Below are 24,962 nucleotides of genomic sequence, written 5' to 3'. Positions count from 1 at the left end.
TAATCAGAAAGTTTTAACTGTGATATGCGATAATCTAAAACTCGTCTTCGAAAAAATATGCAGTTCAGCAGTAATATCCCTAGCATTCCTCATATCGTGGAGGTGGAAGTGAATATAAAACTGTCGAGCCTAAGGCCTTTTTTGTGCGCTTCGAAACGGGAACCGAGCTCGCCTGCGATCAGGCCCACAAGGTTACAGCTAATATGGTAATACCCATTGTGATTTTCTGGATTGCGGAACCCAAGAACTTGTTTCTCGATGGCGGCTACGCTGTAGCCTATGTAAGGCTTTTCGGGTTTAGGATCCAACATTCTTTTCCCGTGCATTTCCTTCTCAAGAGCGCCGAGGAGACTACAGGACTGGGCGAAAGAATATGTGGTCGACTCGGCCAGAAACGACATGCGAAGCTTCTCGAGCGCGTTGAATATGAATTCAATGGTATACATTCTACGCAAATCAATGCAAGCTGTCGAAGTTAGCCCAGGCTTTTGCATTAGACCAATATTTGTAACTCACCAATAACCGTCGAAGAGATCGGCAGTCCAAGTGTTGGTACCGGCGTAGTGCTTTCCAGGATCGTTGTTTTCGTGATGGTCAAGAAAATTTCATCCTTTTGGAAGACGAGGGAGATTAAAAGCCACAGAATTAGATTACGGCCATATTCTGCAGGGAGTCCCTTCTTCAGATCATCGATCCAGATGGAAGAGAAGACTTCGATGACTTCATGGCAGTCGTAGTAATCAACAACGACGGCTATCCTCGCTAACATATCTAGGCTGACCTGACGAGGGACAATTCTCGTTCGGCCATGGATGACCTGCATCAGTATAAGCAGTGCATCAGGATCCCAGTCTGATGCTTCCAAGTGGTACAGGCCATCAGTGGAGTCGACTGAAGCTTCCTTCCATGGTCCAGTGAACTTGGCGTTGAAGTATCCTGACGCTAGAATCAAGTGCCGAGATGAGACGAGAAATTTGATTTCAGGTTCCTCATCAGTATCAATTGTCAGCAGAAGAGATTCATCTTCGTAGTGTTGAGGCTCATAGTCGACGGGGGTTGACCCTGAGTGGACAGATGGCTCTGGTGCTGGGATAAGCATTTCCTCTGGCGGTGCTTCAGTGGGGGTTTCATCTGGTGCCGGGGTATCATCGTAGATAATGGCCCTCGCTCTCTTCTTCTTCTTCTTATCTTTCTTTTTGTTTATTGCAAGATTGAAGCTACTATGATTAGACTCAGAATCATTGAAGCTATGACAAATTGTAAGAAAGGGGCTCAAACCTGTTGCTTGAAGGAGCGTCTTCTGCCTCATCTTTTATGTTCCAAATCGCAAATGGAGCATTTGGGTTGCGGAGGACAAGCACAACGTCGCCATCAGGATCGAGTATGTGGGTGGTTTCGTGACCCATGGTGAAAGATTCAGTGAGGTGCCAATAATTTGCAAGAGACCTTCCAACGGGGACTGCCCTATATATCTTACTGCTGTGACTTGTTTTATTCTGCAAATATAATCTGCATGTCGTGTCGTATCAGTTATGATTGGCCATCTCAGGTATGCAACATGCGATGATGCTGCATTGGCTTGCGGGGTTGTTGGCCTCCAGCAGCACCAGGACTAATCAGCAGATACACACTCGTTTTTTGATTTGTCGAGAAAGACTTATGCACAGAGCAACAAAAATTGACCAACAATACGAATCAAAGTGCTCAACAATCAAGGTATTGTTCACATCGAGATGCAGGTGCCAACACGGGCTGCATGGGCTCAGCCGGCTTTTCCTACCAGTTATCACAATGGTCGGTCTGATTGGTGTTTTTGCCGTCCCATCGCAATGTAAGATGGCTAGCTACCTCTGAAAAGTAATCGTCGCCTACCGTTCAGTCATACTCGCTGTAGCCTGCATTATGCGCGCTTCGACGGTTGTGAAACAACGGTATATAAGCCCACCACTAGGGAATTTCTGACAGGTGTCGGTCTGCCTTGGACTGCTTTGTACGATTTGCGTGGAAACCGCCACTTCGCCGGTTCGGCACCATTGAAAACGATCAACACATCGCAAAGCTGGACCAGGTAGTTGCAGTAAAGCTCAAAACGCATAGAATGAAGCAATAGTTGTTTACTCTATTTTAAAAATGAGGAGAAATTCTCATAACTTGGTGATTGGCATCAAGTATCGCAGCAATGTAACCCTTTTGTGCCTAGTCCGGTTGCTTAGTATTAATGGAACCAGGGGCGACTTGACTGCCTTAGATCATCAACAACAGGAGACAGATAGGCAGCCCAAACACTATGTTTTAGTGGCTTTAAAGTTATTGGAAGGGGTCAGACATAGAGGGGGCGCCTCTTTGAGGCAAATTGCGCCCGGAAAGCAAAGTTCTGCCACGTCCATCCGCGGGAACTCATCTGCCTCGGGGAAGTCACCACCGGCCCCGCTTTCACTCCGCGGGAAACTCAAGGTGCCTTGGGAGTTACCATCATGATAGGGTGCGATAAATAGTTCGTAAAAGAGTCCTTCTCGCACATCTTGGATACAATCTGTGTACTACAGTCTCTCTTTCACATATATCAAACTCTGAGAGCGACGCGCGATAACTAATCATGGCTTCCGAAAGCACCGTCGTTTTCTGGGCGAAGACCGACAAGTATTTGATGTCAACCGGCGTTCCCTACTCACCTATCATTATCACCAAAGCCAAGGGAACAAAGCTTTACGATGCCGAAGGACGCCAAATTTTGGACTTCACGTCCGGTCAAATGAGCTCCCTCCTTGGCCACTCGCACCCTGAAATCGTCGAAGTCGTGCAGAAATACGTCGCTGAGCTCGACCACCTGCTCAGCAACATGATCACCCAGCCCGTCGTAGATCTCGCAGAGAGACTGGGGAAGCTTCTCCCTGCCCCTCTCGAAAAGGTATTTGTCGCCCTTCGGAAATGATTAGCTGGTGTAAATTCGCTGACATGACCCTTTCAGTCCTTCTTTTTGAATACCGGCTCTGAGACTACAGAAGCAGCTATCAAGATGGCAAAACTCCATACCGGAAAATTCGAGATTGTCGCCATGTCGGCAAGCTACCACGGCCTTACGCAGGGCTCCGGGTCCGCGACCTACTCGGCAGGCCGGAAGAACGGCGGCCCCTCAATGCCCGGCCAACTCGCATTCCCTGCTCCGTATGCTTATCGCTCCGTGTTCAGGAAGGCCGATGGCTCCTACGACTGGGAGACTGAGATGGACTTTGGCTGGGCCATGATCGACAGACAGAGCGTCGGGTCCTTGGCGGCTTTCATCATGGAGCCCATTCTCTCCACGGGTGGCATCCTCGACCTGCCCAAGGGGTATCTCAAGCGTCTGAGCCTCGAGTGCAAAAAGCGCGACATGCTGCTTATCCTCGATGAGGCGCAGACAGGCGTTGGCCGGACTGGTCAAATGTTCGCGTTCCAGCACGACGACATTGTCCCTGACATTCTCGCCCTATCAAAGACCCTGGGCTGCGGCTTGCCTTTGGCTTCTGTCAGCACAACCGCTGAGGTTGCGCAGGGGTGCAAGGATGCCGGCTTCCTCTGGCTCACGACGCATCTCAACGACCCTCTCACGGCTGCAGTGGGCAACAAGGTTCTCGAAATCGTCGAGCGCGACAACATCTGCCAGCGGGCCACCGAGCGTGGCGAACAGCTTCGTGCCGGCCTGCTGAAGCTGCAGGAGAAATACTGGTGCATCGGTGACGTCCGCGGACGTGGTCTCTTGCAGGGTATTGAGATCATCTCGGATGCGACGACGAAGGCACCGGGTTCGGATCTTGGCCAGGCCGTTTCCGACAGGGCGATGACTCTGGGTCTGTCGTGCAATGTTGTCAACTTGCCTGGCATGGGCGGCGTGTTCCGTTTGGCCCCTCCGGTTACTGTCAATGCAGATGAGATCGAGGAGGGTCTGCGGATATTGGACGAAGCTTTCGGTTTTGTTTTGGCCGAACGTGAGAAGACGGTTGCTGCCGCTCAATAGTAGGGATGTACTCAATAAGTAAAATATTAGTTATGGCATAGCAAAGGGGACATGGAAATGGGGAAAGGGTATAAGGAAAATGAAGAAACACCATTTATTTTTCTCCAACTGACTACAAGTTCTTCAGCAGAAGTACAGAAGTTTTAAGAGACTTGCAATTGCTTCGAGTTATCCAATATCTTTAAGTGAATTGACGCCCGCCCGCCTTGCCAGCCCTGATTGCTACGTGGGGTTTTTATGCCTATGGCTGAGCTACATTTTCAGACCATCGAAAGGCACGACAATCGCCCAAGGCCTGTCCAAAATTACTACATGTATTTATTCAACCTTTCTGGCTAAACTTGTCAATCTCGACTTGATAGTGTTTAAGATGGAGTTCAACATCGAGACTTGGAGGCTTCTGGTTGATATAAGCGATCCGAGATACGCAGGCAAAACAGAATACCGTATAAATGCCAACGTAAATATAGGTTTCTCAGTTGCTCTCGACTTAATGTGATTTCAGACACGTCTTGCAATTTTCTTCATGTTATCTGTTTGTTATTCGTGCATCTGGTACAAGGATGTACCCATCGACAAGGTGGACGCCGAGCCTACCAAGACCCGCAGGGCTTGCAACCCTAGCCTATGGGTCATAACCAGAATTGAGTCACAAATCTTCACAACAACCAGCGGCGGACATAGCTCAGTTGGGAGAGCGTCAGACTGAAGTCAACTTCAATCACTTAATCTGAAGGTCGTGTGTTCAATCCACACTGGCCGCATGGAAATACTTTTTGTTCTTCGGGGGCGCAACAAGCGAACGCTGTATGCTTCAGAGTTCCACAAGGACCCTTCGTAAGACCTAGAGGCTTCAATTTTGCATGTTATGTCGCAACCCGGAAACGAGCATTGGTTTATATATATACGCCTGTTTCATTCAGACCTTTCCTGTCGTCCGGCCGTGTTATTTATATCTGATCAAGCCTTCCCGCCACTGCCGCAAATATCGATCCACCGTTCAACCTCCTTCTGCAAGACATTCATGCCATCTTCCATCAACTGTGTGAGTGGCTTGCTGGCATTTTCTTTAAGGTGGACATTCCAGACTTCGAGAAGTAGCTTGTTCACGTTCAACTTGATGGCACCATTGTCGATGCAGCGCTTCATGATATCAGCACTAAAGTCGTTGGTGCCATGCAATGCCATCAAAACGCGGTTGTTGATCTGCTTGTTGATATTCACCAGGCGCTCATAGTCAAGCTGAGGACCTTTCGGACCATAATCTCCGTGAATGTTGCCAATACTGGGCGCCAGGAGGTCGATCTCTGCATTGATGAAGTCCTCCACCTCCTCGGGACTCGTAAATAAGGCTGACTTTGTTAGCTCGATCAATGGGCGTATGGCCGGATAACTTCTAAACTCACCTTCCAAGTCTCCGGTGTCTGCGATACCATCTTCGCCGCCATTGATACGTCCGCTCTCCGCCTCGACAGCAATTCCGTTGTCGTGGCAGACCCTGGTCAGCACCTTGGTCTTGGCCAGATTCTCTTCGTGGTCATAGTGGCTCATGTCGACCATGATAGAGTCGAATGGGAGAGTTGCAGCAATATCGCGGATCTGGTCTTCATCTTGAGCATGATCGAGATGCAGTGCGAGAGGTACCTTTGCCGACTTAATGGCTGCGGCGACGGCCCAGGGTAGAGTTGGGAGCTGCTTGACAGTCGAAGGGAATAAGAGGATGAGCATGGGCGATCTCTTGGCCTCGGCAGCCCTTACCAGAGCAGTGAGATGCTCAATATTATAGCTAAACGCCATCAGTATATATCTAACGCAGATGAGAGTCCACTCGTGACTTACGCGACCGCGGCGAGTACTCCGTATTTGCCCTCAGTGGCAGCTTGGAGAATCTGCAGACTGCGATTCTGAGACTTCTTTTCCGACCAAGACGCCATTGTGAATACGGAAAGGAATCTTAGGGGCAATGTTGAAAAATGTATTATCGCAAGAGACGAGAGGAAATCAGATTTGTCAAGCTTCGAGACAGGGGGAATTGACCTCTTATTACCGGAGCTTTTGTCATCGTGAAATTCATTGCGGCACCTGCTCCGCGATGTCCGCTTCAACCCCGCGCGCCCGGAGAGTTCCACCAAAGTGGGGGAGTCTGGCGTGCCTCGAGACGAGGTCGGTCCCCGCGGCGCCTCCTAATTTTTATTCCCCGAGACAATGCACTGATTACTTTCTGTTTCCACCACCAACCCCATGTCGGTACTTGGACTGCCCGATTTTGATGCCGGCTAACAAGTTTATCCTCCTGTCGCTGGCAATCAAACTAATTACTTGCTGTTCCTAAACAAATGGATTTCTGACGGCTGTGGTGTCGCCTGTAGCGGACCCCAACTGATGCCGCTGGAGAGAACGGAGAGAACCCGGTCGGAGACACGCTGACCAACGTTGAATGCCCCAAACACGGTTTCTTGGTTTACCTTAAATCCTCCTCCTGGTCACTTGGATAATCATTACCCTAGATACCTGAGTATTAATGGGGAAATGGGATTTCTTCCCACCAACACAAAGGTTCAGACATCATTCGTCGGAGCTGCAAGCCGTTACGATGGGTGCAGGCGCTTTGCCAATGCAGCAGGGCTCGTATCGAGCCGCTATTCTTTTAGCGAGTGGTATGCCTGGTTCATGGGATTTGGCACTCCGATTTATAAATGTGAGGATTTCTTTAGAGTTCCGCACTGGACGGCGCAAATGCTTCCACTGCACTTTAAGCTCAGATGCCTCAGTCCTATCTCCTTCTGTCGTGCATGTCTGCGTCATACCCTGCAAGAAATTAGAACCCGTCATCTAATTACTCCTTCCCGGCATCTGCGCTTGGAGTTGCGCCCCATCACAGCCGCCGCTGCCTGGGGCTTATTTGTCCAGGTGATGGAATAGTTGTCCAGAAGGAATTAGCGTCGCGGATCCGTCTGCAGGCTACCCGGGGAATGCCCAATCCGAGATGACGGCTTTTTGCAGGGCCGGTCCGCAGCCTCTTTTCAGGGCCTGGAAAGATTGCACCTAGGGGGCCATCGGATAGACCACCGTCAGCAGTAAACATGCAGCCTACATGTTGGTCACGCATACTGCAGGGGTTCAGTCGCCCTGTTGGCTGCATAAGCAAAAACAGGCGGCCGATTCACTGCGCAAACCAATGATCAAATGACGGGGGCCAGCTTTAAGCAGCGCGTTTGCGCCAGCCTTACCGACCGCGAAGACGAGCTGGACACCAACCTCCTTGATGGTCCTTGGTTTGCAAGTTTATCCATTTCGCGAGCTCCAAAGACACTTTTGAGGGTGCAAGGGATGCGGAAACATGTCGGAGTACAAAGACTGGACGCGCGAGACCGAGGTCGCGGTTCTGGACGAAGTCGCCGCGGCCCAAGATGACAGCCCAGAACGAGCCAACCCGCGCCAAGCACTGCCTGCTCAGCCGTCAGAAGAGTCAAAGGTTGACGGGACCGAATCGTCTCATCCGCCAACCTCACCATCGCATGGGGACCTTCGCCCCGGCTTTGCTCACATCGACGGCGATGTCAACGGACGCGGCTACAATGAGACTTTGGTCGACATCGTCTGCGTGCCCTGTCCCGGCGCCGATCCCGTCGAGACTTGGGCCCGCGACCCACTGCCGGAGGGCTACTTTGGACGCCCCGGCGATGTGCCATCCACTGCGGTAACGAAGCTCGCCGGGGCCAGCATTCTGTCCCCGACGATCAACCGGCATCTTCCCATGGCAACGCACCTTTGGGTGAGGCAAGGGATTCGGAAGGAAGTAAATGAAGCCCGGGTGCTGTTATACCAGCACCGAGAGTTGGCAGAGGGGCTCACTCTGGACAAGCTCGCGGACGACCTGATCGAGCAGGTCTGGAACGTGAGGTATGGCAATGTGAGTGTTTCCCCCCAAGTTTCGAGATGCATGGTGTGCTGACAGAAAATTTAGCAACGATCCCGGCCTTTATTCTTTATTGCGCACAGCATCGGCGGCCTAGTCGTCAAGCTGGCGCTTTTAAAGGCTAGTAGAGATGAACGATACAAGCCATTCATGTATAACTGCCATGGCGTCACGTTTTTCGGTAAGTATCGTGATCTCCAGATCGGATCTTTGAAGCTGCAAACGATCTGACGTTCAACAGCAACCCCGCATCGGGGATCAAGTTATCTGTCGATGAACAACCTAGAGGACAGCATCAGACGCCTTCTTCGCTTAGAGCGGTCTTTGCCACGGTCCATAACAAGAGACCTGAGGCTCGGGCATAAGCCTCTGCTGAAGATGCATGAAGAGTTTGCAAAGATTGCGAGCGAGCTCAGGATTTGGACTTTCTACGAGACTATTGACTCCCAGCTCTCAGGCTCTGGGTCTACGAGTCGAGGCCTCGCCAAGGAGGTCCGCTTCGGCGCCCCCATCGTCTCTATCAAGTCGTCTTTGCTCAGCGTGCGACAAGAGAGCGTCTTTTCTCTAGAGAGCGAGCACGCCGATTGCGCGTCGTTTGGGGAGGGAAATACCGAAACCATGAACAGCTACCTGCGAGCACTTGCCGCGGCAGTCCAAAAAGCGATCGATTTGAGCTCGGAGTACATCCACACGCCGCTCAATCTCAAGAGGCACGTCAAAGTTGAAATCATTGGTTTCTACGAGGACCCGGATGCGGAGATGGAATCCGCCATTCGGCTCTACTTCACCAAACTCCATCTGCAAGAGTTTTTAGAAAAAGGCCCCGAACGGTGTCTGGAGGAACGGCTCAGGAGAACACCCCTCCGACCACACTCCGATCCTGGCCCGCCTCAACTTAGCCAAGAAGAGTCGCTGAAGAGCAATGCTGGACTCGGCATTCTCACTGGGCTTCAGGAGATCGGCCAGAAGATATGGCGACCCCGCTCAGACTCTGGTAGCCGGCCTAAAAGCTCCGATTCTGACAGCCAGGGTTCTCCGGGCATAGTTGTCACCAGGCCCTCGATGGCTGGCGGATCCAGTTCCATGCCCGCGGAGAAGATACGCCGTATGCAAAGTCTCAAAGTACCAGCGCTATCGCCGCCGGGATTCAATCGGCCATCAAGCCGAAGTAGCAATGCCGACAGCACTAGGTCCGACCCAACTGACCTCGAACTATCACCAAAGTCCGGCGACCCAGAGCCATTAGCAGAGGCCGGTATCGAAAAAAGCTTTTCGGAGCCACTAGCTAGACGCCAAGATCGGCTGTCAAAGGCATCGGCGCTTGAAGATCTAACTGCTGGTTTCTCGAGGCCCGACCCGACAGGCAGGAAGTTTATGTGGATTCACACACCATTCACGAACCCGTCATGGGTGAAGGTTAGCTCAGCTCCCCTGTTTCTTCTAGATGTTTCCTGATTGCTTACTCAAACAAGGATGTTTTTGGGGTTCTGGCGAACACTCATGATCAGAGTTTCGCGAAGCTCTTCAACAACGACCACTGGACTTCAAAACACGTCATTGGACGGCATTCTCAATCCCAGGCTTCTTTTGTGAAGCCGACATGTGGATTTATCCCCCCCGGATCTGGTAAATATTTTTTAAAGTAGCTGTTTATGACACCAAGCTAACATCTTTTCCAGCTCCCTCGCCTCACCCGTCTCCCAATCTGTCTGGCCGTACTAGTCCTGGCAATGGCCCCTCATCAGGCTACTTGTACCTTTATCTACCATTCCTTCACTTCGACACATACATCGACATTCTGCGTCGACGCAATTTTATCAAACACCGAATTCAACATGGTCGCGGTCGGCCGGTGCCGCAGGAAATTGCAGAGCTGGAACAAGTCGAGCTGCGGATGATCTGGGAGTACATAGGCTATGACCTACCGCTCAACTATCGTCGTACACTCGATCAGTTTGCCTATCCCTCGCTGCGGGACACATGGGCACGAGACGACGATCAAATGCTGTACAAGCTCACTAAGAACCGGGCTTCCAATAGTGTTGATCTGGAGCAACTGACTCTTCAGAGGAGACAAACCTCGGGGTCTACCTGGAGTCCTGCGGAGAAACTGACACCATCCAGCACAGGAATCCTCGACGATGACACCGCGACCACGGACGAAGAGGATGAGGATTTGGAGGAGGTTATCAAGGATGGGAAGGTCCTTATGGTCGATCAGCTATGGCTGTGGGCCATTGATAACAGTGAGTTTCGCTACACCTTTCGGTGCTGCCAGGTCATACTAACGATTGCTGTCAGCAACTCTATCCACATTCTTCTCCAAGCGGGAGTCGAAGCGGACAGAGGGGCCCCTGTTCCAGCAAGCCGATCTCCGAAACAGCGTTTACAATGAGCTCAATGGAGATCTGACAGGTCGTTGCGAGAACGCGTTGGACCTCGCCGCTTTCATAGTGCTCCACGCAATCACCGTTCTGCTTGACCGTGCGTCGCATCCAGACCTGGAGATTTTTAGAATTTTTGAAGAAGCCATCAGCATGCTCGTAAGTCTCTATTCGTCACTCGATCTCGTATCTATCCCCGGACTAACAACAGCCAGACCGAACGCATGACCTCATCGCTGAAACGGTTCCGCATGCTAAGATTCAAGGACATTGGCGGCTCCGACTCCGACGCTGACAGCTACCGGCCCGAGTCCATCAAGAAGCGCCACAAGCGAGAGCTCGAGGAAGCCGAGCGTGAGAACCGCGAAAACACGTCGGCGCTGATGGAACTCCGCGACCTGGAGGACGAGCTCAAGTCGCTCGAAAGGCTGTTTGAGGCACAAGACGCCGTGGTCAAGAACATGAAGCACATCTTCGAAAGCGAAGAGCACAAAGCTGTTACGCGGAACGGGAGGATGTATTTGGACGAGGCGCTGGCCAAGCTGGATGGGTATAAAAGCCAGACGATGGAGATGCTGAAAAGGGTCGACACCACGAGGAACGATGTAGGTTTTGACCCCTGAGACTCCTGCTCCCGTATTGAGTCGATGTTAACCCCCGACGCAGTACGAAAAACTCCTCGAAATGGTCCAGCGCCAGGCCCAGGTCGACGAAGTCCGCTGGTCCCGCCTGCAAACCGAGCTCGCCTCTTCGCAGAACCTATCCGTCATGATTTTCACCACGTTCACCGTCATCTTCCTGCCGCTGTCCTTCTTCACCAGCCTCTTTGGCATGAACACGGTCGAATGGGACGCCCAACTCCCTACCATTGGGTTTGTCGGCGCGGTTTCACTGCCTCTTTCCGTCTTCATCATCGCCGCGGCCCTTGTTGCGGCGTTTAGTAGTCGCGTGCAGAGCGTTGTCCGGACGGGGTACAAAGGCGGCAAGCAGGTCTTCAAGTTCATGGCATCCGGCGTGAAGAAGATCGTGCCGCAGAGGAAAAGGGAGAAGAGGCGTGTAAACAAGGTGGAGAAGCAGGAGAAGAGAACGCGAAGAAAGGATCGCGGGTATGACTTTTGGGGCAATGTGAGGAGAGAGAGGGAGAGCGAGTATCGAATTCCGGAGGTCAATCGCAACAAGACGAAAACATAAATAGCACCGGATGGTCAGACCTCGGTTTTGTTCTGAATTGACTCAAATTCTCAATCATGACCGTTTACACCTTTCTAGTTCGCGTCTATTCATGCCATTAATAATCATTACCATCCTCTATGGACCTCATCTCCCGCGCTATCGGGCACACCCCAAATCCGCATTACCAATCTTGGGTAGGCAGAAGCCGCCCACCACTTGTCCGCCAGAAAACGTGTGCGCAGCATTATCCGCCGACGCGCCGAACGTGCCAGTCTTCGTCTCCTGAACGTTTTTGTTTAGTTTGCAAACCTGGTTTTCGGTGGGACATTTCTTCTCCCCGTTCTGGCATTGCGGCACACAAGCGTGGACTCGGTCCCCGGCCTGGCCGTTGGTGCACTTTAGGCGGATCAACCGGCACACTCCCCCGAGAGGGCAGGGGTTGCCGTCCTTAGGATCGCACCGAGCCGTCGTCACCTGTCTTCCGACTTGCCCCTGCGCGGCGGGTAGGCCATCCTGGGTGGACGGGTCGTAGTCGAACGTGTATGCTGTGCCCGGCACTGGCGCCTTGGCCGGTACGGACGTGGCTTTGGGAGGTGACTTGGGAACGGTACCATTCCTGGAAGAATAACCCGTCGAGCCCTCGACACACAGGCTCTCGTCCTCGAAAGCTGCACGTGAAACGTCTCGCCAAAGAGCCGTCATGTTATAGACGTTTTCAAGGGTGAAATACAACCTGCAGTCAGCAGCTGCATAGCGGAACTGGAGCGGCGTGGTGGTGTCGTCCGCACGGAGCTGATCGCGGAGGTTGAGAGCGGCGTAGTTGACGAATATTCCCGACTCCCTGACATCAGGGAGACGTGCTTTGGCCGTTTCATTGCGCTCTCGGGCCCAGGTTATGTCAGCATCGAGGGAGTCGGCGGAGTAGAGGCGCGCGCCACGAGTGCCGCCGGCCGCCTGCATCGGGCCCGGGGAAGGAGCACCGCCTACAACGACAGTTCGGACTCCTGCTTGTGTTGTCGCTAATTCGAGGAAGAGTGCGCAGGCAGACGAGCATCCTCCGTCGGTCAGCTGTGCAGGTTGGTTGCGTTAGCCGATAATGTCTCTTGGGAATGACAGCCTTGTGAGCCGAGTGTTGACTTACAATGACCACGTTTTCGGGGGACCAAGGTGCCTTGAGACCTTCATCGGCGTTGTCAATATAGCGACTGAGAAGCCAGCCGTCGAAAGCTGCCTCGTGGAATGAGGGGTTGGCAAGATCGTATCGTTCCTTTGAGTGTCCGTTAGTCGAGGTTCTGCCACACAGCCCAAGGGGTCAAAGCTTGCATACCACGAGAGAAAATTGATCTCCATTTTCCGTCTTAGGACCTTGATACTCTTCCCAGGAACTAAAGTTCCGCCCTGTCTCGGCGTTCAACCGTGTCGTGATAACCCACTCATCCGCCACAAGACCCAACTTCACAGCGAATTCCGCATCTGTGCCAGTCGGCAGATCCTCCCAAGCGTGTGTAGTCGCGGAGCCTATGACGTTGGCCAGGTCGTGGCTACGCCGGCGGCTTCCGGCAAAGGGGTTGATGCCTGGGAAAAGTGTCCGCAACAGAAGGAACGCAAGGCCGCTGGAGCCCCCGTAGTTCTGTTGAAGGTCGATGACGACGCGCGAGAGACTCTTATTCTGGGCGCCCTCGATGAACTGGTCGACAGCCAAGCTAAAGTTCCCAATGTCCCATCCGTACTGGTCAAAGTGCGGGATGCTGAGTACGCCGGTTGAGATGTCTTCGAAGAAGTAGCCCGTTACCACGCCGCCGTCGCCGGTGGCATCCAACCGCGCCTGCACAACATCTGGGTCATTTGGGAAGGCCCCATAGCTCTCTTCATAAAAGCTCAGGTTCACCGCTTCCTCAGTTCCGTCAACAACGTCGTCGTCGTCCGTCGCATGGCCTGCAAATGCCGGCGGCACCGGCACCTCTTCGAAAGATGCGGGCAGCAAACCCAGCACAAAATAGTTGTAGAAGTCTCCGCCTGTCGTCAGTGGGCCGGTGAACTCGGGGTTGTTGTAAATCGCGAGCCAGTAGGTTTCAATATCATCCAATTCCGGGTTTTCAAAGGTGAAATTGAGCGTGTCTCCCGGGTAGAAAGTCGCGCTGCCGGTGAAAATATTGAGCGCCCCCTGGACGTCCTGAACAGGATTGCCCATGATTTGATTCCAGTCTGCATGGGGTTCGAGCATGCCCACAGAGTTCAGGGCTGCAAAGTCGGTGAGGAAGTCGACGACCGGCTCGCCGTTGATGTGGGAGATGGCTGAGATTTGCGTGCCGTTATCTCGGTAGTCGCGGACCTGGCCTTTTGTATTCCCGTGTTAGCCATGGCATCGTCCCAGAAAGAATTTGAATTTGCAATTTTGACTTACTCTCAAAGTAAACTTTTGGCGTCTCCTTGCCGTCGACCGACGCAGTGACAAGCGAGTACGGGCTCGAAAAGGAAAAGGCAGAAAGAATTCCCGCAGAAAGATCAACATGTGCATCGTGCACCGAGTAGACCAGGAACTGCAGATCGGCCTCAAAGTCGTACTGGTTCTTGTAAATACCGGCAGTGACATTCTGCTTCAGGTTTTCCAAGCCTTTCATGAAGTCGAAAGCGGGTTGCTGGTACCCCTCTGGAGGGCTTTTGACATATGCAAGCGTGCTCTGAAACTGCATTGTTGTATTATAGTATTCGATGAATCGAATGGCAACAGCGTCGTTGAAGGGCACGCTGGTCAAGCAGGAGTATGCGGCCGAGGCATAGAAAAACCGATATCCTGTCTCAAGATCAACATCAAACGTTGAAAATGTCGTGGTTCAATTCTTACCCTCATTAACGGCCTCAATAATATCTCCGCACGTTACTTTAGAAGACAGCTGCTCCTCGGATCCATCTTGTCGCCTGAGCAGACTCTTGGGCGCTTCCGACGGTCGAGAAACGACCAGTCCGAAGCATAGTCCAAGCAGCACGATGATGTGTCTGGGAAACATATTTGCGCAGTTGAAATAAGATCCCGTTGGAGGCGTGAAGAGTCAGTCCCCAGAGGAGCTTTCTGACCATGTCTAGAGGCGATAGAAGTCTTTTACATCATTTCCTCCCTTCCTTTGTGAAGGAAGATTGCGCTACAGTCTGCAGGTACGGGTACTGCTTCCCATCTAAGATTGGACTTTCCGCCCCTCCACGATTCTACTGGGTTGTCTTACAGCCTGGTGACCAGGCTGCCGGGCTATTTCCAGGCTGCATATGGCCCGATGTAACCATTTCCACCCACATAGAAAACGCCGGCACATAAAGTTATCAAGCTGCCGAGTGCCAACCAGCTAGGCATCACTGCAGCATTGCATCATCAAATCAAAAGATTATTGATGTCAAATTTAAGGGTGAGACCTTTTTCAGTTCCTATATACAGCGTCCGCCGTTTCAAATACTACCGCGATTCTACCCCCTTGAGATGCTAGTCGATGCGTGGCGTCGGGCCGTCATGTAGCACATGGAGGACCTGCTTTTAAGGCTGGACCGCTTGTCAAGACATGCTGTCCCCTTTGGAATGGAAGGATTCGCGGCTGAGCTGCATGTCATAAGCATATTGCTTCGCTTGGCCAAGAGGGGAAGGGTGGAGATTGCGGGCAAGGTATGGAATATTAGCATGTTGGCGAGGCGCAGCCCCTGCAAATGCATGATTAGCTGGGTTCACCAGTAAGCAAACCTGATAATACCGCCATGAAAGATCTTTACGAGTCGCCCGAACAGGTAAGCGTCTCTTTGTGGCCTTGCTAGGCTGCCTTCAAACCTCTGCTCCTTCCAGCGCCACCAGCGCTTGCAACGCTCGAAGTTGTGTGGTGTGATGAGCGCATAGTTTTTGGGACGGGGGTGATTGACTTTGGAGAGGGTGGTGGCTGATGCGGCTCACCTCAATCCGACGGTTCTTCCTATCGAGGGCCATCCGCATATTCCGGCCGCACGGTACCAAAACTTATCCAACATTGTCGGAAGCCTGCCGGTTGACGAGAGTTGAACTTTGGGACTCGTTTTGGCCAAGATCGCGCTGTTTCGACTAACCCTGGCCAGGGAACCTCAGGCATGGACAGCATCGAGGAAGAACCGCACCCCGCGGTGAGAGAACTGTTCGAGAACAGGTCAGAAATGCACCCCGCACTGAGCGAGTGGCACGAACCGGGCGCGGATACCTGGGTGCCATTGTGGGACTGGGTGTTCGCGAACGACATCTTTCGAAGCTGGCAAAGGGACGACAACAGCTGGATACTGCGCTGCGTCGGAAGACCAGGATCAGGCAAGGTTCGTACAAATTTACTTCGTTTCCTTGTGCATTTTTTGCAGTTTGCATAATGGTCATGGACCTCCAGGTCGTCCCAAAAGTGTTCAGATGCCAAGACACTGGTTGGTGATACATCTACTGATATATTCATGCGCTGATTGCACTCAATTCAGACGACCTTGTCTGCAGTCGTAGCAAAACAGCTGAGAGAACGATACCACGGAGACAAGGAAGCCGTCGCCTCAGTGTTTGTGCGGACGGACGTGGTTTCGGGTGGTACCGCCTTCGTGGAAGACGTCCTGACCAGCATATTCCACCAACTGTGCGTCAACCATACAGAGGTGGACGTGGACGAAGCGTATGTCGCAAAGTATCGACTTTACCTCGACGCTAGGAGGCACGGCCATCGCGACATATTCCGAATTAAGCTCATGCGAGACGCGCTGCAGTCGCGACTTGGCATGCTCGACCGCGCGTTTCTCCTCGTTGACGACTTTGACAGATGCAGCCCGGCCGTTGACCTTTTTCTGGAGAACGAGCTAGCGATATTAGCAAACACCACGCCACTCAAGATCATGATCACCTCGCGCATCTCGTGCCTCAAGGCCATACCCACTTGGCAATACTGCGATTTTTGCAATCCGGAACAGCTGCCATCCAAGTTTCTCCATGTGTACTGGCGATGTGAGGGCTGTAGGGGGAACAAAGTGAAACTGGCGTATATTCTCTGCCAAGACTGCAGAGACAAAGGCAAGATCTGTGCAAACTGGTGAGTACGATGGCCGTGCCAAAATAGGCACTCTCTTCTCGCGTTGCACCATTGGATGTTTATTCTCAAATTCCACCTTGGCTCCGGAAAAGTACGTGCCCGCAGAGCTGGGTATGGATTGAGACTCTTGAGTCGAACAGGGCTGACAATGAGGCGAATGCGAAGCGGCGACGCCGTAAACTTCGTCCAACCTTTCGACCACGTCGAGCTAGCGGTGGATTCGGCAACGGAACCGGTTGCACAATTCATCGACTGGGACTTGCAGACGGAGCACGGAAACCTGGGTTTGGGTAGCGACAGCGCTAGCAGACCCCCACCATCCGCCTTTGGCAGACGGCTGGCTGAGAGCCGAAACCGTGAAGCTCTCACCAGCTTGCGGGAGCAAATTCGGAGCCAAGCCAGCGGAAACATTAGCCTGGCTCGTCTCCGACTGGACAACGTGCACCAAACCCAATCCATCGATAGCGTCTCCTCCATGGCTGATGTTCTCCCGGCAAACATCGTGGCATTTTTTGATGCGGGTATCCAACGTGTCGAGGAGCAAACCCCCAGCCAGCGGGATCTGGGGTTGAAGGCGATCGCCGCTGTTACGCACTTTGCCTATTCTGAAGGAGTCGAGTATGAAGTCCTCGAGAGAATTCTGCGGCGTGCTGCAAAAACATCCGCCCGAGCACATGCCAAGAGAACAACCTCTGCTCCAACGATCACAACGAGATCAAAAGCCGCAATGAGGACAACGGCGGAAGCAGTCCACGTGCCGCACCGCAGCCTCGAAGAAATACTGCACGCGGCGCGCGGGTTCTTGGTCGTCGGCAACCTAAAACACCGGCCGCTAGTGGCGTACTGCCAATCCTTCCAGACGTATTCACGGGAGCACTACAACGAGTCGCTGGTGTGGGCGCACGCGCAGCTTGACTTCGAAGGGGAAGGCTTGGCGGAGTTCGGCTCGAAAGGGACGAGGCGCTCGCAGACAGGCGTCGCGCATTTTGTGGAGAAGAGGGACCAAGCGATGACGCAAAGACCTTTGCTGCAGGAGCGCGAGCTTAATGATGGACGGGGTGATGGTGATCGTGGTGCTGGCGAGATTGGGGATGGGTTAACTCATGGGGGCACTGGTCCCCCCGATAGTGCTTGTCCTGTTTCTGCCAGTTTGGGTACACATGGGGAGACCCCGAAACGGTCTGCTGCTGCAGCTAGGAAGAAAACGGATAAGGCCACCGACTTTGAGCGTGACCCAAGCTTCAGAGTGGTGAGGAGAGGCACGAGCTGGGCCTAAAGCAGACGTGTTTGAGTAATGATGAGCTCCGTACGGAATTCGGCAACCGATGCCGCGACTCTGCCATGTTTCCCGAATAGGGTGGGAAACTGAAAACCCACAGATTGAGATCTTCAACATATCGAGACACATTCCCGACGGCGACTTTGAAAGATAGCGACAGGCCGACAGGCCGACAGGCCGACAGGCAGCAGGCAGACAGGCAAGGCATGTGTCAAGTTCGTTCAATGCTGTCAAGATGGAGATGTGCATGCGGAGAAGATTCTGTGCCTGGACGCCGACCTGACAGGGCACTTGATCCTCCTCTTGTCTTGTCATTCTTCTAGTCCTGGAGAGGTGATCCATGGGCCCGAGGAAACAGTCCGTTCCAGACGTCATTTAGGGACCCCCCCTGTAACATGCCAGTTTGAGCAGGCAGTGCAACTCCCTTCCGAAACCAGCCCTACCTGGGTGCTCGTTCTGCCGGCTCAGCGTCCTTCCGTAGCCGCTTGGGTGCACAAAATCTGATGTGCGTTGAGTGTTGTGTTTTTGTATGGGTGTGGAAGCGTTTGTGCTCCAGCAGTGCACGCTTGCCGTGTCCTCCCCCAAAGAGTCGCGGGTCCACGTGCGCCAAGCAAGAAACAGGTTTCAAGATGATGTACTGAAGCAAACCACCCAAGAGTATAATAGTTCGTCCCGGCCGCCCCTACGAAGTTACTGTTTTGCCTGTAGTGTTGTGCCAAGTTGATCTGTGTCATATTCCCTCTCTTACATTCACTTCTTTTGTGTACATTATTCTTTCCTCCAATATTGGAAGGCCTGTGTAAAAAAACCATGCAGCTAACGAACCCTCTCGCCGCCGCCACGGCGATGCTCGCCGGCTTCTCCGCAGCGGCCCCACTCGAACGCCGAAGCTTCAGTGCCGAGATCCCGTCCAGCCCAGAGCAGATCAAGATCGTCGAAACAACAGCGCGCGGGACGCTCCCCAACTCTGCCCCGCCGCCGAAGCTGGAGCCGAGCAGCTTGACGGCTTTCCAGCTCATTCAGTTCAACGAACAGTTCGAGGTCGCCTTCTTCACTTCCATGCTCGAGAACGTCACCATGGGAGGGCCCGGCTGGGAAACGACTGAGAAGGAAAAGTTGATGGACTCTCTGAAAATCGTGGTTGCTGTTAGTCCCCCTTTCAGACGTGATGAGAAAAGCTAGGCGCCGAGACTGACAACTACCACAGCAAGAAAAGCTGCATGCACTGGACGCCAAGGGTGTTCTGGACCACTTCAAGGCGTTCTCACCGCCGCCTTGCAAGTATCAGTTCCCGACGAACAACTTGAAAGAGGCCGTTGCCCTCGCCGAGACCTTCACCTCCGTGGTCTTGGGCACGCTGCAAGACGCAAATCAACTCTTCGCGAAGAACGGCGACACCGGCCCAGTCCGCGCCGTGAGCGCCGTCATCGGCCAGGAGGGCGAGCAGAACGGATTCTATCGCAGCATTCTCTCGCACCCTCCTTCGTCTCAGCCCTTCCTGACCACCTCCATCGCCCCGTTCGCCTTTTCCGCCCTGCAGGCCTTCGTCGTCAAGGATTCGTGCCCATTCAAGCTGAACCAAATCGACATCCCGCTCTTCGCCCCGATCACCGTCGCGCAGATGCAGGGCGGAGAGATCAAGGCCCAGAACCAAATGCTGTCATTCGAGGTTGACTTGAGGGAAATCGTAACCGCCGGCAGGTTCCTCGGCAAGGACAGCGCCCCTCTGTACGTCACGTACCTGAACGGGCTCAACGTACCCCTCAGCGTACCCATCCAAAACCAGAAGTGGGACGGAGCAAGGATCGGTTTCGATGCCGAGTTCCCCTTTGAGCAGAACAGCATGTTCGGCTTGACGCTCGCGGCGTTGACCTTTGAGGGAAAGTTCACCAACCCCGACGACATTCCCAAGTCGACCCTGGCTGGCCCCGGACTTATCCAGGTCAATGGCCGGTGATTTTGCGGTGTATAGTAATGGCATGTGGGCAAGCGTCGTGTAGAAGATTTGGAAGATATCCCAAGCCTGGGGCGTTTCGGTATTAATATCAGCATAGAGTAGCAATCTAATTCAAGCGTTTACATGTTCATAACAATTCTCAAAAGTCCAGCTTGTTATCGTGTTTAATCCATCATCTGCATACGAACAACTCTATGTAGTATCGAGAGCTTTGTATTTTCCAGAATACTTTGGTTTTCGACGGTTTACTCCGGACCCTGCTCCCCAAGATGCTCTCACTGACAAGTCAAATCATCCAACATAGAGGCCCACAGTCTCTTTCGCCTGTAGTGAGTCGGGGTTCGTGGGGTAGCCGGGGGTGGGATTGGTGTCGGGTCCCGGCAGCTTGCCAGACCCATTCCCTCACAGTCTTCAAACAAAGCCGTACGTCTTGCTGACATATACGATGACGCTACTTCGGCATGTTAGAAAACTTGGGACGAGGAGCCTTACCATCTACGAATGGCCTTTGCGACACCTGGGATTACCCCGCGACCTGAAGGGGAAATGTTTGGACCTTGGCTCGTGCGCTTCCTCTTTGGGCCGAATACGAGACAAAAATCCCTCTTTCGCTTCACTGGAGTCGATTAAGAAAAACCCAGATTGGGATGTCTGGATTTGATTTCTCGAACCTGGTTCATTGGGTTCACTGGCAGACCGATGTAAGTTTGAAACCTCCACGATCCCATGGGACTGTCATTAAGATCAACGGCATGCCATATGGGCGATAAGAGCGAGAACACGAGAGCGATTCCTAAATCGTACCGTTCAGATTCAGGGTCGCAACCTGGCGCACAGAACCGCCTTGTCACACAATTCGTCTCGGATTTTACCCGACACATCAGACCAAGGGTATCTTTGACAGTTCAGATGTGGCCTGATAGGTAGCACACGGAGCCGAGGAACGGAATGGCTCGTGATGGCTATCCAATTGTGTCTCTGCGCTCGGTAAACATTGAACCCGAATGAGAACTCGCCCGCAGCTCTGGAAAGCTAGATCTGCGGCGGAACGACTAGACTTCCTAATCGGGTTGATGCCGAGCAGTTTGTTCGGGTGTGTGATAAGTTGGCAGATGCCAGGTTAGGCTCTCGTCTCTAATCCAACCGACAGACTGGAAGACTAGCCCCCCGGGGCGATTGATGGGCTGGCCGTGAAAAGACCCGAGTGGATGCGGATTTTAAGCCTCGGATCTTGAGGAAAAGCAAGAGCATGTACCCCGCTCTCTTGTAAGCCGGCGGCAGTTGTCATTGTGTTCCAAACACGGACCTGGATGCCCAACGTCCCTTTTAAGTAAGGCCATGCTAGGGCGAGTCATTTCTCTGGCGCGGTAGCGTGAACTGTCACCGGCGTTGTATGCATCCACCCTGGCAATAAACGGCGATGTTGGCAATGACTAATAACCTAATCGTGTTTCTTCGGTACAGACCGGCAGATCACCGCTTGTTTCCGAAAGGTGGGGGCTAAAGGATGCCACCGGGTCTCGTTTGGCAAGGGGGAGCTTGCATCTCTATTCGGATAAGTGTAAACAAACAATACGCGATGGATTCTAACTCGTCAATGCGATCACAAATATGCTCAAAGTGGAAAGTTTGCGTCAGGATCCAGCCAACAATAGCCGACAGCGTGTCACACGTTGGTACCGGTAATTGAAACTGGCTATTTGATAAAGATGTATTCAAATCGCTTGCTATTTGAGAATTGTTTGTGTTGGCTATGTAACTCTAATCAATCATAACGCAATCTACAGCGTTATGGTATTGGTATTAGCCTATTAAGCCTCTAGGCGAGGTATTTCAAGTTGAAATGAACAGTCTCAACGACATCCCAATCCTCGTCCTTCGACGCGTCTCCAAAGATCCTGAGGCCACGTGCGATGAACGTGTAGCTGCCCTCCGGGACGATGGTGCGGTCGGCCAAGAAGCCGCCAAAGTTCCACGTGTAACCGAACCTGTGGGCATGAGGGACAGGCGACTGGGGCAGGGGACCAAGAGTCGGGTATCCAAGGTGGTCGACGACCTTGAGGGTCGAGTTGCCGGAGAGGCCGACGGCAACAAGCTCTACGTGGAGCTCCGTCGTGCCCAACTTGGGTGTGACTACCAGCTTGGGGTAGCTGGCGCTGCCGGTAGCACCGGGCCGCGGAATGGTGAAGGTCCGGTTGGCGTTGACGGGAATCAGGAAGTGGTTGTCCGTCGAGGAGAGGTAAACGCCGTCCAGGCCGATGCCGGGGGCGAGAACGGGGGTATCGTGCATGCTGCCGGCAACGCCAAGGTACGGAACAGATAGCGTCTCGCCGTTGCTGCCGTCCAGCGTGATGTAACCGCTGTACACGGGCAGGAGGGTGGCGTTGAGGCCGGCAGGTGGCACGGCGGTGAACTTGACCTCGGCACTGCCTCCCGCGGGAACGGTAAGGGTGTCGACATCGAATTTGATATCAGCCCAGGCTTCAGCCGTCGGGGGCGGAGCGCGGGCCACGAGCAGCTGGGCCTGGCCCGGGGTGAAGGTGTAGACAGTCACCGCCTTGGCGTGGCCGAGCTTGTAAGTAACCTCCTCTGCGGCGGTGTTCTTAACGCTAAAGGCATGCTCGCCGATGAAGTGGTCGCTGTCGTTGAAGGAGATGCCGGTAGAGCCGAGAATAGTCGTGGCGTGTGCGGCATCCCAAGCCTGAACCAAACCGGCGCCCTGCTGAGGCACAGGAGCGAGGATGTCGTCATGAGCAGTAGTGCCATCGTTCCACGGCTTTGGTTGAGCAGTGGCAGCAATGACGGAACGAAGGGTCTCCTGGTCAAGGGTACCGCGGACCTGGGCAACAAGGGCATAGACAGCGGCCACAAAGGGAGTCGACATTGAGGTACCGGGGTTGACCATATACTGGCCTTGGTCCCACGTCCAGGTTGAGAGGATACCGCCTCCGGGAGCGGTAAACTGAGGCTTGATATCGAGCTCCCAGGTAGGGCCATAGCTGCTGAAAGAGCTCGTGTAACCGGCTGTCGGGCCGTTGCTGATGGATTCAGCGAAGAGGGCAGAGCTTTCAGGCGGTCCCAGGGAGATGGTAACGTTCTCGGGGTTCGCGATCCAGTCCTGCGCTTGGCGAGGAACGACCATGGCGATGCCCTCGATACCCTCCGTATAAACATATGGCGGGTACATCCTACTGACCTCCCATTAGCTACACATATTCACTATCTACTCGGTTCACGGAGTTGAACTTACGACTCGCTCGCGGGGTAGAAAATGATGTACTTGGCGCCCTTGGCGATGAGGTTTCCAGCCTGGATGTCAGACGAGCAGGCGTCCATTGGAATCAGAGGAATGGTATCAGTCAGATCGACGTCGTCGGCAAGGGGCTGGCATGCGGTGCTGTTTTCGTCTCCGACCCACAGTCTGAGGGTAACGTTGGCCGTCACTGCGGGCGAGGTATCTTGCCATCCGAAGCCGAACTCACCCGACTCGTTGGTGAAAGAACCGCGATTCATCAGGTTCGGCAGGACAGTGTTGTCGACAGAGCCAATGCCGGCGACGGCCCTTCCGGAAGCAGGAGAGGCCACGGCCCAAACGCCCAAGCCGCCAGAGTTTCCAGCAGCAACGACGACCGGAACTCCGGCCTCGGCGATGCGCGAGACAGCAATTCCGGCGGCATCGGTCGCCCAGCCGGAGTCGTCGCCGGCCGAGCACGAGATGACGTCGCTGCCGTCCTCGTAGGCGCGGTAGAACGCCGAGACCAGGATCTCGGTGGTGGTGTAGCCTCCGCAGCCGCTGACCTTGTACGCACCGAGGGTGACGTCCGGGGCTGCGCCAGTGAAGCCGAGCTCGTTCTCCTGGGCCATGATGATGCCGGCGACGTGCGTTCCGTGGCCCTGGCAGGTGTCGACCGGATCGCCATCGGGGACAAGCTCGTCGGAGCTCGAATAGTAGTCATCGCCGGTGAAGTCCCAGCCGTAGGCCACGGGGCAGCCCTCGCCGAAGCAGCCGCCGAGGGCCGGGTGTCGGTAGTCCACGCCCGTGTCGACGACGGCGACCTTGATTCCCTTGCCCGTGAACCCGGCCTCGCGCAGCTTGTCCACCTGCGTCATCACGTGGGTGCTGTACGTGTCCTTGGCGGCGGTGTCGCGCTTGTCCTTGATGGACCTCAGAAGCGCCTCGCTGGGGGTGGTGCCGTTGCGGCCGATGGAGATGGGCTCGGGCCTGGGCATCTTGATCCTGCGCACCGGCCAGACGCCCTTGACGCTGACCTTGCCGGCAATCTTGCCGGTGGTGACGTCGGGTTCTTCGTCATCCTCGACGCTGAACGAAGCGCCGTTGAAGAGGCGGTACTTGAGGTCCAGGCGGGGCTTGACAGCGAGGCCGTCGGAGCGGAGCTCCTCATACAGCGCGGAGGGATCCTGTTCGCCGTCGAACTCGACGATGTAAGCGCCGGGGACGAAGGCATCCTCGTTCACAGACGGAGCGGCGTCGGTATCTGCGGCGGCGGCGGTCACACTCGCTGTGGAGGCCAGAAGCCCCAGCAGCAGGGAGGCGGCGTTGGAGGAGAACCTCATGGTGGATATCGCTGGGAATGAAACGAGTGACCGGCGGTGACAACCGAAGCCCTCCAGAACCGGGCAGAAGCATGCATCGTGAGCGCATATATAGAGTTTCCATCTCGCGACACTCGCGACACCCGCGCCTGGGGAATTTGCGAAGCTGCAAATGACAATGAAGGGCGATGGAAGGTGGATAGTGAATGAACACGAGAAATTGGGACCTTCCCGAATTGGCAACGAATTGGAGTCAATGGAGATCTTTGTCTTGGCTGCTGTTACAGAGTACACGGGGCAGCTCGATGATTCCCAAACCGGCAAAGCATCTCGCCTTCGCGCTCTTGGCTTCCATCACAACCAGCCGAGTCCGCCGGTATTAGTCCCAGGTGAATGACACACAAAAAACGGAGTTGATGCCAGAGACACACAAACATTGCCTGGAGCCGAATCTCCCGCCCATCGGCCAGCTGCCGAACATAAGGTGGTGGGGCCGCGGTCGTATTCGAGGATCATGGTGGGCCATGAGCACACCTTTACGAGGTTGGGAAGCGTCATGCGAGAGGTAAAATAACGATTGTAATTTAAACCCCGGCCTTATCGGTATGCTTGAATACTTTCATTAAAAGGGAGGTCATT

At 53.8% G+C, this 24,962-nt stretch overlaps 8 protein-coding genes across 8 annotated transcripts; 4 read left to right on the top strand and 4 right to left on the bottom strand.

Moving 5' to 3' along the window:
• Positions 1–89: 89 nt before the first annotated feature.
• On the bottom strand, positions 90–1,406 carry EsH8_VII_000417 (uncharacterized protein; the record flags this gene model as incomplete). Its single annotated transcript, XM_083270550.1, has 3 exons — positions 90–466; positions 517–1,220; positions 1,279–1,406. 3 exons carry the CDS (start codon positions 1,404–1,406, stop codon positions 90–92), a joined length of 1,209 nt encoding a protein of 402 aa, XP_083128107.1.
• Positions 1,407–2,596: 1,190 nt separating this feature from the next.
• Positions 2,597–3,994, top strand: EsH8_VII_000416 (pyridoxal phosphate-dependent transferase; the record flags this gene model as incomplete). Its single annotated transcript, XM_083270549.1, has 2 exons — positions 2,597–2,908; positions 2,969–3,994. The coding sequence occupies 2 exons, from the start codon at positions 2,597–2,599 to the stop codon at positions 3,992–3,994; spliced, it is 1,338 nt and encodes a 445-aa protein (XP_083128106.1).
• A 960-nt stretch (positions 3,995–4,954) lies between these two features.
• On the bottom strand, positions 4,955–5,928 carry EsH8_VII_000415 (class II fructose-bisphosphate aldolase; the record flags this gene model as incomplete). Its single annotated transcript, XM_083270548.1, has 3 exons — positions 4,955–5,346; positions 5,401–5,780; positions 5,834–5,928. 3 exons carry the CDS (start codon positions 5,926–5,928, stop codon positions 4,955–4,957), a joined length of 867 nt encoding a protein of 288 aa, XP_083128105.1.
• Positions 5,929–7,334: 1,406 nt separating this feature from the next.
• EsH8_VII_000414 (uncharacterized protein) lies at positions 7,335–11,488 on the top strand (the record flags this gene model as incomplete). The annotated part of the gene is made up of 8 exons (XM_083270547.1): positions 7,335–7,907; positions 7,962–8,094; positions 8,155–9,329; positions 9,386–9,539; positions 9,593–10,159; positions 10,215–10,456; positions 10,513–10,902; positions 10,964–11,488. 8 exons carry the CDS (start codon positions 7,335–7,337, stop codon positions 11,486–11,488), a joined length of 3,759 nt encoding a protein of 1,252 aa, XP_083128104.1.
• Positions 11,489–11,626: 138 nt separating this feature from the next.
• On the bottom strand, positions 11,627–14,478 carry EsH8_VII_000413 (uncharacterized protein; the record flags this gene model as incomplete). Its single annotated transcript, XM_083270546.1, has 5 exons — positions 11,627–12,538; positions 12,612–12,737; positions 12,798–13,807; positions 13,875–14,264; positions 14,316–14,478. The coding sequence occupies 5 exons, from the start codon at positions 14,476–14,478 to the stop codon at positions 11,627–11,629; spliced, it is 2,601 nt and encodes an 866-aa protein (XP_083128103.1).
• Positions 14,479–15,208: 730 nt separating this feature from the next.
• EsH8_VII_000412 (uncharacterized protein) lies at positions 15,209–17,809 on the top strand (the record flags this gene model as incomplete). Its single annotated transcript, XM_083270545.1, has 4 exons — positions 15,209–15,238; positions 15,557–15,784; positions 15,938–16,533; positions 16,699–17,809. 4 exons carry the CDS (start codon positions 15,209–15,211, stop codon positions 17,807–17,809), a joined length of 1,965 nt encoding a protein of 654 aa, XP_083128102.1.
• An 813-nt stretch (positions 17,810–18,622) lies between these two features.
• EsH8_VII_000411 (uncharacterized protein) lies at positions 18,623–19,769 on the top strand (the record flags this gene model as incomplete). The annotated part of the gene is made up of 2 exons (XM_083270544.1): positions 18,623–18,958; positions 19,020–19,769. 2 exons carry the CDS (start codon positions 18,623–18,625, stop codon positions 19,767–19,769), a joined length of 1,086 nt encoding a protein of 361 aa, XP_083128101.1.
• A 1,819-nt stretch (positions 19,770–21,588) lies between these two features.
• On the bottom strand, positions 21,589–24,344 carry EsH8_VII_000410 (uncharacterized protein; the record flags this gene model as incomplete). The annotated part of the gene is made up of 2 exons (XM_083270543.1): positions 21,589–22,957; positions 23,020–24,344. 2 exons carry the CDS (start codon positions 24,342–24,344, stop codon positions 21,589–21,591), a joined length of 2,694 nt encoding a protein of 897 aa, XP_083128100.1.
• Between the last annotated feature and the right edge of the window lie 618 nt (positions 24,345–24,962).

The sequence above is a fragment of the Colletotrichum jinshuiense genome, chromosome 7, assembly GCF_051148585.1.
Source record: "Colletotrichum jinshuiense chromosome 7, complete sequence".
Classification (NCBI taxonomy): domain Eukaryota; kingdom Fungi; phylum Ascomycota; class Sordariomycetes; order Glomerellales; family Glomerellaceae; genus Colletotrichum; species Colletotrichum jinshuiense.
This window is presented reverse-complemented; position numbering and strand designations above follow the sequence as displayed.